General features: G+C 47.3%; 1 protein-coding gene across 1 annotated transcript in view; it reads right to left on the bottom strand.

The window, feature by feature from the left end:
• Window positions 1–10459, bottom strand: part of ARHGAP20 (Rho GTPase activating protein 20) — a 101430-nt gene extending 90971 nt beyond the window's left edge. Inside the window, exon 1 of the mRNA XM_024217092.3 lies at window positions 10340–10459. Within this exon, the coding sequence (XP_024072860.2) occupies window positions 10340–10438 (99 nt within the window). The 5' untranslated portion in view covers window positions 10439–10459. The remainder of the gene's footprint in view (window positions 1–10339) is intronic.
• Window positions 10460–12727: the final 2268 nt, after the last annotated feature.

Genomic DNA, 12727 nt, shown 5'->3' on the forward strand with positions numbered 1-12727 from the left:
GAACTCACCCAAGGTGTGCTCCCAGACCCTGAGGGCACACAAGGGACCTCTGGTGAGTGTACCTTTGTAAATATTACACATGGTTTAAAAGCAAGCGTGTTTAATGATTAATGATTAATTTGCCCTGGCAATCGCGGCCAGTACAGCTACTGGAAAAGTCTGTTAACGTGTATGGGGATGTAGCGGAAATCCTCCAGTGACAACTCCAGAAAGCTCTCCTTCATGTACTCCCAAAGCCTTTGTAAAAGGTTTCTGGGGAGGGCTGCCTTATCCCATCCTCCATGGTAGGACACTTTACCACGCCAGGCCAGTAGCACGTAGTCTGGAATCATTGCATAAAGCATGGCAGCGTATGGTCCCAGTGTTTGCTGGCATGCAGACACAATCCATTCCTTATCTCTCTTTGTTATCCTCAGGAGAGTGATATCATTCACGATTACCTGGTTGAAATGGGGTGATTTTATTAAGGGGACATTCAGAGGTGCCCGTTCCTGCTCGGCTGAACAGAAATGTTCCCCGCTGTAAGCCACACGGTGGGGGGGGAGGGGTGAAGTGATCATCCCAGAGAATTGTGTGTGGGGGTGGGGGGGGGTGAGGGGGTAGTTGGGTTTGTGATGCATGTTAACCCGGAAACCGCAGCCTCTCCTTTTACATTGCAAACCCATTTTAAATGGCCAACCCAACGGGTGCTTGGTATGGGAAATGAGGGCGCTACTGTTTGAAACCATTCCCACATGTTAAGAAGGTTAAAAAAGCCAAAAGACTGTGTCTTACCATGGCTGCCTGCAAGCCGAAATCTGTTGCCTGGCACTGCGTGAGTGATCTTTCACACCAAACCGGCCCTCAATATAAGAGGAAAAATGCGACCTTGTAACGAAAGCACGTGCTGTGTAATGTGAACAGCAAAATTTAACGTGAAAGAGTGTACCCATTGTTCTCTAAAATGTGTCTTTTTTAACCACCTCTCCCTTCTCCTCCACCAGCTGCAAATGTTTCTCCTTCACAGAGGCTAGTGAAGATTAGAAGGAGAAACGGCAGACTCGGGATGATATGTTCTCGGAGCTCCAGATGTCCTCCCACGCTGACAGAGCACAGCAGAATGCGTGGAGGCAGTCAATGTCAGAGTGCAAAAAAGCACAATATGAACGAGAGGAGAGGTGGCGGGCTGAATCGCGGGCTGAAGAGAGCAAGTGGCGGGCTGAAGAGGATAGGTGGCGTCAGCTTGCTGACAAAAGGCAAGAGTCGATGCTCTGGCTGCTGGAGCATCAAACTGATATGCTCCAGCGTATGGTTGAGCTGCAGGAAAGGCAGCAGGAGCAGAGACCGCCGCTACAGCCCCTGTGTAACCAACAGCCCTCCTCCCCAAGTTCCAAGGCCTCCTCACCCAGACGCCCAAGAACGCGGTGGGGGGGCCTCTGGCCACCCAGTCACTCCACCCCAGATGATTGCCCAAGCATCAGAAGGCTGGCCTTCAATAAGTGTTAAAGTTTTAAAGTTTTAAACTGTAGTGTGTCCTTTTCCTTCCCTCCTCCCCCACCCCTCCCGGGCTACCTTGGCAGTTATCCCCCTAGTTGTGTGATGAATTAATAAAGAATGCATGAATGTGAAGTAACAATGACTTTATTGTCTCTGTAAGCGGTGCTCGAAGGGAGGAGGGGAGGGTGGTTAGTTTACAGGGAAGTAGAGTGAACCGGGGGGGGAGGGGGGGAAGGGTTCATCAAGGAGAAACAAACAGAAGTTTCACACCGTAGCCTGGCCAGTCACAAAACTCGTTTTCAAAGCTTCTCTGATGCGCACCACGCCTTGCTGTACTCTTCTAACCGCCCTGGTGTCTGGCTGCGCATAATCAGCGGCCAGGCGATTTGCCTCAACCTCCCACCCCGCCATAAATGTCTCCCCCTTACTCTCACAGATATTGTGGAGCGCACAGCAAGCAGCAATAACAATTGGAATATTGGCTTCGCTGAGGTCTATCCGAGTCAGTAAACTGCGCCAGCGCGCTTTTAAACGTCCAAATGCACATTCCACCACCATTCGGCACTTGCTCAGCCTATAGTTGAACAGGTCCTGACAACTGTCCAGGCTGCCTGTGTACGGCTTCATGAGCCATGGCATTAAGGGGTAGGCTGGGTCCCCAAGGATAACGATAGGCATTTCAACATCCCCAATGGTTATTTTCTGGTCCGGGAAGAAAGTCCCTTCCTCCAGCTTTTGAAACAGACCAGAGTTCCTGAAGATGCAAGCATCATGTACCTTTCCCGGCCATCCCATGTTGATGTTAGTGAAACATCCCTTGTGATCCACCAGGGCTTGCAGCAGCATTGAAAAGTACCCCTTGCGGTTTATGTACTCGGTGGCTTGGTGCTCCGGTGACAAGATAGGGATATGGGTTCCGTCTATCGCCCCACCACAGTTTGAGAATCCCATTGCAGCAAAGCCATCCACTATGACCTGCACGTTTCCCAGAGTCACTACCCTTGAGATCACCAGGTCTTTGATTGTGTTGGCTACTTGGATCACAGCAGCCCCCACAGTAGATTTGCCCACTCCAAATTGATTCCCGACTGACCAGTAGCTGTCTGGCGTTGCAAGCTTCCACAGGGCTATCACCACTCGCTTCTCAACTGTGAGGGCTGCTCTCATCCTGGTATTCTGGCGCTTCAGGGCAGGGGAAAGCAAGTCACAAAGTTCCATGAAAGTGCCCTTACGCATGCGAAAGTTTCGCAGCCACTGGGAATCTGCAACACGATGCGGTCCCACCAGTCTGTGCTTGTTTCCCGGGCCCAGAATCGGCGTTCCACAGCATGAACCTGCCTCAGTAACACCATGATTTGCACATTGCTGGGGCCTGTACTTTGTGAGAGGTCTATGTCCATGTCAATTTCCTCATCACTCTCGTCGCCGCGCTGCAATCGCCTCCTCGCCTGGTTTTGCTTTGGCATGTTCTGGCTCTGCATATACTCCAGGAAAATGCGCGTGGTGTTCATAGTGCTCATAATTGCCGCGGTGATCTGAGGGGCTCCATGATCCCAGTGCTATGGCGTCTGGGCTGAAAAAAGGGGCGAAACTATTGTCTGACGGAGGGAGGGAGGGGCGAGTGACGACATGGCTTACAGGTATAGGGAATTAAAATCAACAAAGGTGGCTGTGCATCAGGGAGAAACACAAACAACGGTCACAAAGAATGGCCCCCCCAAAGATTGAACTCAAAACCCTGGGTTTAGCAGGCCGTTGATTTCACGGAGGGAGGGGGAAGCAAATGAATACAGAACAAATCTGGTCCATCTATTTTTTACATCTGAAGCTGGCAGCAGACGGTGCAGCATGACTTATAGCCATCGGCATCTTCGGGTGCTTGGCAGACAATGATGTACTACGACTGCTAGCCATCATCGTCAAGACGGTTCAATAGGCCAGGAGACAAAACATGTCTGCCCAGGTGCCTCTGATTGAACTCACTGAGGAGTACGACGATGATGGATATCAATCGTAATACACCATCCACTGCCAAAAGGCAAGGAGCTGCTGCTGTGTAGCAATGCAGCCCCACGTCTGCCAGCACCCAGATAGCCGATGACGGCTACCAGTCATACTGCACCGTCTACTGCCAAAAGGCAATTAGCTGCTGCTGTGTAGCAATGCAGTACCACTTCTGCCGGCACCCAGATGACATATGGTGACGGTGAGCTGAGCTGAGCGGGCTCCGTGCTTGCCGTGGTACGTTGTCTGCACAGGTAACCCAGGTAAAAAGGCGCGAATCGATTGTCTGCCGTTGCTCTGATGGAGGGGGAGGGGCCTGACGACATGTACCCAGAACCCCCCGCGACACTGTTTTTGCATCATCAGGCATTGGGATCTCAACCCAGAATTCCAATGGGCGGCGGAGACTGCGGGAACTGTGGGATAGCTACCCACACTGCAACGCTCCGGAAGTCGACGCTAGCCTCGGTACTGTGAACGCGGTCCGCCGACTTAATGCACTTAGAGCATTTTATGTGGGGACACACACAATCGACTGTATAAAACCGATTTCTATAAAACCGGCTTCTATAAATTCGACCTAATTTCGTAGTGTAGACATACCCTAAGAAGAAAACAATTACAGAGGCATGAGAGGAAACAGACATCAACACAAGAGGATGATCGGGGTGGCAGAGTGCACAGTAAGAGACAGAGACTAAAAGCAAAGTTGGGGTAGGAAAACAGAAGATCAGTAAGAGAAATTATGAGCAAGAAAAGATGTGCTATTAGCAGTCATACTACTACCCTAGATCAAAAACTCTTATGGCTTTAATTTAAATCTGGCAGGGAGATCTCACCTATTATGTTGTTTCAAATGTTGGTGGGAAGGAGGAATACTAACAAAAAAATAGAGAAAGGGGTTGTAGCGAAAATGAATGCTAAATATTCAAGTCCTATTGCCAGCAGTGCTTCAGCACTTCCTTGCTATCCTCCCCTTCTACTTTATTCCAGTTATTCTGCTACCGGGCAAGTGTGTGCATATATACACACACACAGCAAGAGGAGGATTAACACTTGGTACAGTTGTGTCTGTGCTCCTGTAGTGCAGGGCTTTCCCAGTGGCAGTTTAAAACTGACAAACCTCATATAGTTCTTGTCTATGTCAAATGGCTACTGGGGAAGTATTGATGTGGCAGAAATCCCATTTGGGGAACTAACAAAATGCAGGCGGGTGTGAAAGCTGCGAATCCCATCCTCTTACATTCATCTTAAAGCCTAGTTTCTTCCCATCATTTGAAAGAATACGGGGAGCTCTCTCACACACCCAAACTTCAATGTAATCTCTGGCAGGATTTTCTGAAAGGCCGGAAGGGTCTCAGGAGTTAAGATAGGCATCCACTAAGCATGTGTCTCATGTCACCTTCCTCAGGTGTCTGATGTTTGCTCACTGTACTGAGTGCATTCATTTCCCTGATGTACTGACATAGATTGAGCAGGTCACAGCTAGATTCCAAGGTATCTCTGCCTTTCGTTACATGTGTCAGGCTACAGAATGTAAATATGCAACTATCCTGTCTCCAGGTGAAGAAGAGGAGACAAAGGAGTCATAAATACTAACAGAGCATAAATGAGAGCTTACCTGTGAGTACAGATTGTACACAGGAATCTGCTAGACACATGCATGAGAAGCAGACAAAGGATTCTAATAGCCTTAAACTAATATAAAAAAGGAAAAAGGCTGCCTCTGCTTCCTTAACTCATTCCCCTTGTACCTAGATACTGCAAGCAACTCAGTCAAAACAAGATGTGACATATGCAATTCCTAGGTACTGGGGACTACAGTTTTTATTGAGGACTACTACTAAGTTGGAGTGAAAAAACAAGGCCAGGAAACTCAGGAACTGGGACATCATTTTATTCTCCAGACATATAACGTTCTACTTTTCCCATGGATGGCCACCCTCAAAAAAGAATCATTAATCCTGGACCCTTGACAAAAGCAACATTGCTGGGCACTGAGGTACAGTACTATGTTATCATAAATCAATACATGCCATATAACTGGCTCATTCCTAAGCAGCAAGTGCATTAATGATTTAGTTAATCTTAACTACATGCTATTTTCAGTCCTCATTTGTCTTAAAATTGCTCATATCACCTTAAACATATGCAGTAATTTTCCATTACAGGGATAACAGTGTGTTGTGAGAAGTGTCCCTAGGCAGCCAGGATTCCAGTTATCATTAGCAGTAATATTATTATAGTACCACCCAAAGGCCCCAAAATCTGACCCCCTTGTGCTAGGCATGATACAAATTTATGGGAAGATATAAACCGCACCCCAAAGAGCTTACACTCCAAAATAAATAAATGAATATAAGGGCATGGGAAAGGGATACAACATACAAGCAATGTAATCAGGGTATTGGCAGGTATATAGAGAAAACAACAAAATGTATTTGCCTATTTTTACAGGGGGATGAAGAGGCAGAGAAAGGGGGAAGTTATACTTTCCCCTGCTTATTCTAATATTGCTCCCTAGTTTTTTAACTATATCCACCAAGTACAAGTTTCTGCATCACCTGAATTCTTCCTTCCTTAGCATAGTAAGCAACAGCCATACCCGTGATCACAACAATTGCATCAATATAACTATATTGGTTTTGAAACAAATATCCTCAAATCAGCACAAAAACCATGTGTAGACTAGCCCTCAAAAGTCAGGTCCTCAGCTGGTGTAAATTGGCATAGCTCCTCTGACGTCAATGGCGCGATACCAATTTACACCAGCTTAGAAACCGTTTTAGGATTTTTCACAAGCACAACAATAATAGTTTGCACTTCTATATCAAATGTAGAAGTGCAAAGTATTTCAAATGTCTCTAACATAGATTGACGATGCCTCACAAAATCTCTGATGTAGGCAACTACTTATATCCATTTTGCATCTAGAGAAGATGAGGCATGCAGAACTTTTGCTATTTGCTCAAAGTCACCCATAAGTAGATGGCAAAGCTGGGAGCAAAACATAGGCAGCTTCCACCTTCCAGCCCTATGGTTCAATAGAGATCACACATTCCTTCTATTTGCTTTGACAACTACATGCAAACTAATAACTTAAGATAAAATAGAGTTCTGAGAAACACAGAAGAGCGTAACTATTTCTACTAAGTAAGCTTAATTCAGACTCTGAGTAAAATGCAGTCATGATAAGAAGAATGAGTAATTTAGTGACTACTGATAGTCTCTCTTTTATTTCGAGAGGGTTCATGTCAGGAGGTTAAAGCCATTTTAACATCTTTAATCTTAAATATCATATTTGCATTAATCTCTCTCAATTTGCATTAGCCCTGTTTTGATCTTTGAGATTGTCACCAGTCTCTATACTGATCTATTACCAACTTGCTCTCCCATATAATTTCATATGTAACCAGCACACAAGGGAGTTTATCTCCCACTGTAACAAGAAAGATTCCATCCATTCTTCTGTTATATGCACACTGTAAGATAATTACCATAGATATATAGGTACTTACAGAGTATCCATCACTGTAGTATCTAAGCAGTAACGATACCTCATTTGAGATTCCATTCCATGCAAAACTAGGGCCAGGCCTTGACCTCTGTTGAACTAGTATAGAAAGATCATAGGCAGCCTCTTCCTCACTCATGCAGCAGGCCAGGTTTCCAGTGCAGTACTTAAAGAGCACTAAGGACGTGGACCTATAAAAGCCACCACATCATCAACTCAAAAGCCAATATATGCAGAGTCGAGAGTGTGACCAACCTTACCCCCACCTAGCATGCAACATGCCATCTGCAGCATTTACAAGCCAGAGGCACAAGCTGCTTCTTTTCAAACATACATATCCCACTTTGTATGCCTCCACTAGATGGAATCCTGACATGGCTGTCAGGATCTGTGGGAAGTGGGCATGCTAACCAGCATCCTTGCCCCCTCTCAGCACTGGCTAGAGGCTGAGCAGAATTTGGGCGGTAAAATCCCTTAGCTTGTAACCTCCTTGGAGCAAGGTCTGTCCTTGAGTGTTTGGAAAGTGTCACCATTAATAACAATGCACTCTTTATTACTTTATATTATTTACATCCAAAATGCTGAATTACACATAGGAAGCTGTAGTAAAATACTTTGAATCTCACAGCATTTGAAGCTTCCTATCATTCTATTGTTCTTGTTTCCCCTTCATTTCACACTGCATTTTGGCTTTCACAGGTTGCAAGGTATAATATGCACAGAGATTACATTCAGAAAATGGGGAAGGAACAATAGGAAAAAAAAACTACCTTCAGGGGCCACGTTTTAGATCATAGTATTTAGAGTGGAAAGTGTCTATTAGATCAACAGCCCAAACAGCCACGGCAGGATGTAGTTCCAGTTTAAGGGGGTGTAGCAGATATCCCATAATGGTACGTGTCAGATATTTCACTGATACTACATTTGATCTTAGCTAAAAATATTCTAGGTGATTGTTTTATCTATAAAAACAACAAGGAGTCCGGTGGCACCTTAAAGACTAACAGATTTATTTGGGCATAAGCTTTCGTGGGTAAAAAAACCCACTTCGTCAGATGCACGGAGTGAAAATTACAGATGCAGGCATTATTATACTGACACATGAAGAGAAGGGAGTTACCTCACAAGTGGAGAACAGAGTGTCAACACTGGTTCGCCACTTGTGAGGTAACTCCCTTCTCTTCATGTGTCAGTATAATAATGCCTGCATCTGTAATTTTCACTCCGTGCATCTGAAGAAGTGGGTTTTTTACCCACGAAAGCTTATGCCCAAATAAATCTGTTAGTCTTTAAGGTGCCACCGGACTTCTTGTTGTTTTTGTGGATACAGACTAACACAGCTACCCCCTGATACTTGCTTTATCTATACATTTTCACTTGCTGCCACTGAACTGGGTCAGAACAGTGGCTGGTTACAGTACTGCAGCATGCACTTTCAGTCTGGTTGCATTCATTGTCAGACAGATAGAAAATACAACATTTTTTATTGCCCCTACAATTGAGATGTAACATACAAGCTTTCTGGCCATGAGGATTGTTTCTTCAGGTGGAGCAGCATTATGGAGAGACTAAGATTTGTAGCTGCCCTGCAGCTCCGCACTGCTCTTGTGGCCAATAAAGTTCCATGCCTAAGCACAAGATTGAATACAAACGTGTCCTTTAGCAAAGAGGTTTCACTCCCATCCTAACCTGATATAATTAGGGCTGGAAAGATTTATGAAGGGCATTCCCAACCCAGCCAGACATTATAATCCCAAGAACCAATCTGGCAGTATTGTGTGTAATTCTCTAAGGAAAAGGTATTTGTTTGCATGAATTTAACAACATTTTAATGCAAACTCTGTAAGCAAGAAGAGATTCCTATCCAAACTCCATGCATCTGATGAAGTGGGTTTTAGCCCACGAAAGCTTATGCCCAAATAAATTTGTTAGTCTCTAAGGTGCCACAAGGACTCCTCGTTGTTTTTGCTGATACAGACTAACACAGCTACCACTCTGAAACCTGGGTTCTCTCAGTGAGCTTCAAATGGAAAAATAATGCACAATATGCAGAGCTAAAATGAAAAAGGCGATCCTATTTTACATTGTGGTGAGAATATGGCAGAGACAACATAACTGGCTGTATATTACAATGGAAACTTAGCATCCAACATAATCAGGCCAGGAAACAAACAAACCCTAGCTCTAGCTGTAAAATGAGATTTTGAAGATGGCTTTGGATATGAGCTGTGTCCGATTTTCCTATAAATGATGGAACACTATTGGCGCTTATTTTCTTCCTCGGAAACCTCTTTCTTGTTTCTTTCAATTTAAAAGCGCGTGGGGCAACGTCCAGAGTCCTCCCCCGCTGGCCCCGGCCGGACAACGCGCAGACAAGGAGCAAAGTAATCACAGAACAAGGAGCTATTCCGAGTCGCGTCGATCTAATAAGTAACAATCACCTTCAACCGCGTCTCTCTCAATCACCACCTAACATATACGGACATCTCTGGTTTGTGCCACTATCACTCACGATCATGTCAACAGCTCCTTTGAAACAAACCCCGTGGCTTTTCCCTTAGACACAGCATGGATCATTATGGCAAATTACTAGAGAAAACAGCTAACGGCAATCATCACTGTCGCAGGCAGACACAGCACAGGGAAACGACCCGTGCCGAGGGTGACAAATGCCCCTGGATTCAAACAAGCAGGGTCAGCCGCTTGCCCTAAGTAACACATTATGGGGGACGCAGCGTATGGCAGGTTGGATTTCGTGGGTCTTCTCTGCGATTACTTTAAATAAATGGCTCGTTCAGCCGGGGACAGAGCGGATCCGGCAAACCACAGCTTTACACCAAGCTGCACCGCGCGGCCAGCGCCAACCCGAGGGGGAGTCCGGGGACATCCTGCAAAGACAGGGCCGGGGACGGGGCTGCCATGGGAGAGGGAGGGGCGTTAACGCTATGGGGCGCGGGGCGTATCGTCTCCGAATAGGGGCACAGGATAAGGGATGGGGAAGCGGGGCTTCCTCCTCCGCATTGATGCCCGGGAATGGGGGGGGGGGGGAGAAGGTAATGAGGGCTCTCTCGCTTCCTGCCCGCCCGGGAGTTTCGGGATTATGGGGGTGTCCTCGGGGCTCTCCGCTGCCCGGGTGCATTTGGGGGGGCTCGGGGCTCTCCGCGACCCGGGTGCATTGGAGGAGGGATGAACGGCTCGGGGCTCTCCGCGACCCGGGTGCATTGGGGGGGATGAGGGGCTCGGGGCTCTCCGCGACCCGGGTGCATTGGGGGGGGATGAGGGGCTCCGGGCTCTCCGCGACCCGGGTGCATTGGGGGGGATGAGGGGCTCGGGGCTCTCTCTCACCTTCTTGCTCTCGGAGGCTGCGGAGGCTCTGGACTCCCCGCTCACAGAGGACGAGCGCCCCTGCCCGACGTGATCCTGTTGCGGGGACATCGCTTCCATCAAGCTCCTTTCCCCGAGCGGCCCGAACTCCCGCCGAGGTCACAGGCTCATCCCTCCGGCAGCGGCGGGCACTGAGGACCCCGCGCGGCGGCTGCACCATGGACAGTGAGGCTACGAGCGAGCGGGACCACAGTGCGTCGGACACCCGCTCCGATAGCCCCGCCCACTCAGCCAGATGGCTCCGCCCACACACCGCTCGGGAGCGCTTTCCCTGTCCCCCACCCACCTCCCACGCGGAGGGCCGCGGCTTGGCTGTGGTTACTGCGCATGCTCAGCGCGCGGCTGCTCAGTGGCAGGCCGCGCGGGGGCAGTGGAGCTGCAGCGGCAGGTGTCCCCGCCGCAGGGCTCGCGCTGCCCGGACGCGCCGGGCCCTGCGCGTTCCCTGGGGGCCGAGCCAAGCATTGTAGCGCCTGCACCGGGGATGCAGCCCCTGCCTGTGTGAACGGGCGCGACTCCGTGCGCAGGGGAGGCCGAATTTGACGCTGTAGCTCTGGAGTCACGAATCAGAGCGAGGGACTGAGTGTTAATGTGCAGCCTCCCCGCGGGCACACGACATTTGCAAGCAAGACTCGTGCCCCACTCAGTCGAGCACCCTCTGCAAAGCCCCATTCAGCTGTCAGTATTTTCGAAGCATTTTTTTTTCTCGTAGGGTTGAATACCAAGACGTTGCTTTCTGTTTATAAATAGCCTGCTGATGTGCTCTAGACACTAGACTGCTCCACTTGCGCAGATGGAACACAGGCTGGTTTATAAAGCAAATGCTTCTGCTTTTAAATACATTGTTCAGGCCGCAGTCTCCCCTTTCCATCTAGCCACCCACCGAGAGGAAATAACCCGAAAGATCTGCAGACTTGGGGTGCAGTTAGGAAAATCAGGGCCAGAATCCCTGGCTCAGGAGTCAGGTACACGCTGCCTCTGTCTAACCACACACCAGTTGGTTCCTCCTGCCTGCAATACTGGCAGCACAGCTGGCTCAGTCCCATCTGTAGCTCCCAGCAACGCTCATGTGTCCCCGTCCAACCTGGGCGATCACATTTCGTAAAAAGGGAAGCAGCATAAATTACAATTAGAGAAGGGAACATTGTACAGAGCATGTTTGTTCCCCAGCACTTCCTTCCAGGGGGAGGACATGAACCTGTCCCATGTGGAGCTTATGCAATATGCTGTTGACACTGAAGGGCTCTTGATGGCTAGACAGTGGGGTGAAATGGGCACACCCCATAGCCACCTTTCCGTGTTTTGTATTCCCACATTCTAGCCCTATTTATACACAACGATCTTGTTTTTGCACTCCTTCACATACTACAGTGAAGAGGAGCCTAAGTTCTTTGGTAAGCAGAAGTGGCTATTTAGTGGCATTTTGTTTGAATGTGTAAAAATTAGTGTAAATGTGTAACACTACTTTGGAATCAATTGCTTCCACCATGTTTTTAACTACTTCTGGCATGTCAGCTACTGCATCTATTTCACTATATGCTACATGATTCAAAATGCTCAAACCCCATACAGCTTCCTTTTATAACTTACCCTCTCACTGGACACTAACTGTAAATTAACTTTGAATCTAGGAGAAGAGTTATATGTAAAATTATTTAAGCTAGGGGCTATCATTTACTATGTTTGTACCACCCCATTCACAAAGGGGCCTCAACCTGGTTAAAGCGTCTTGGCACTACCACACTCATCTTAAATACTAGTAATAAATCATTTTGGCCTAGTTTTGACATGTGACAATTGATACATTGTCTGGGATCATTTGCTGTGGAATAACGTCTCCCATTATCCAATGGGACCCCTGCTATCTATCTGTGATTTTTCTAGGACACCCAGTGCTGATATTGAAAAGGTCATGAGGAAGAGAGCTGAGGAATTGAAGTGGAAGGGTAAGAGTACAGGTACTTTTGCAGAGATTAATCTTGAACCCTAGCTGAATGCTGGCACACAAATGCACATAAAGAGTAGACTCTGCCTTTTGTACACAGTTGTAGCTGAAAACTCTTGCAACATCACAAGAATTCTACTACAGAACTCAATGTGTCCATTACTACTATTCAGAAAGTCAGTTTTCCATTAATTTCAAATGGAGGATGAGTAGCTAAGGTTCCTAAACGGCTTTGAAAAATCTAAATAACTACACTAATTCCTGGAGTAGCATATTTTGTGTGTTGCTTGTGTGCGCTCAGGACTTCTCCCACCTCACTCCTCATTTCTGCCAGTCAGTGGAATCACACAAGTATAAAACTGGTGTAAGAGTAATTAATTTATTAATGGGCAGGATATGGTATAAAT

This window comes from Terrapene carolina, unplaced genomic scaffold, assembly GCF_002925995.2.
Source record: "Terrapene carolina triunguis isolate 2854851 unplaced genomic scaffold, T_m_triunguis-2.0 Scaffold138, whole genome shotgun sequence".
Lineage (NCBI taxonomy): Eukaryota > Metazoa > Chordata > Testudines > Emydidae > Terrapene > Terrapene triunguis.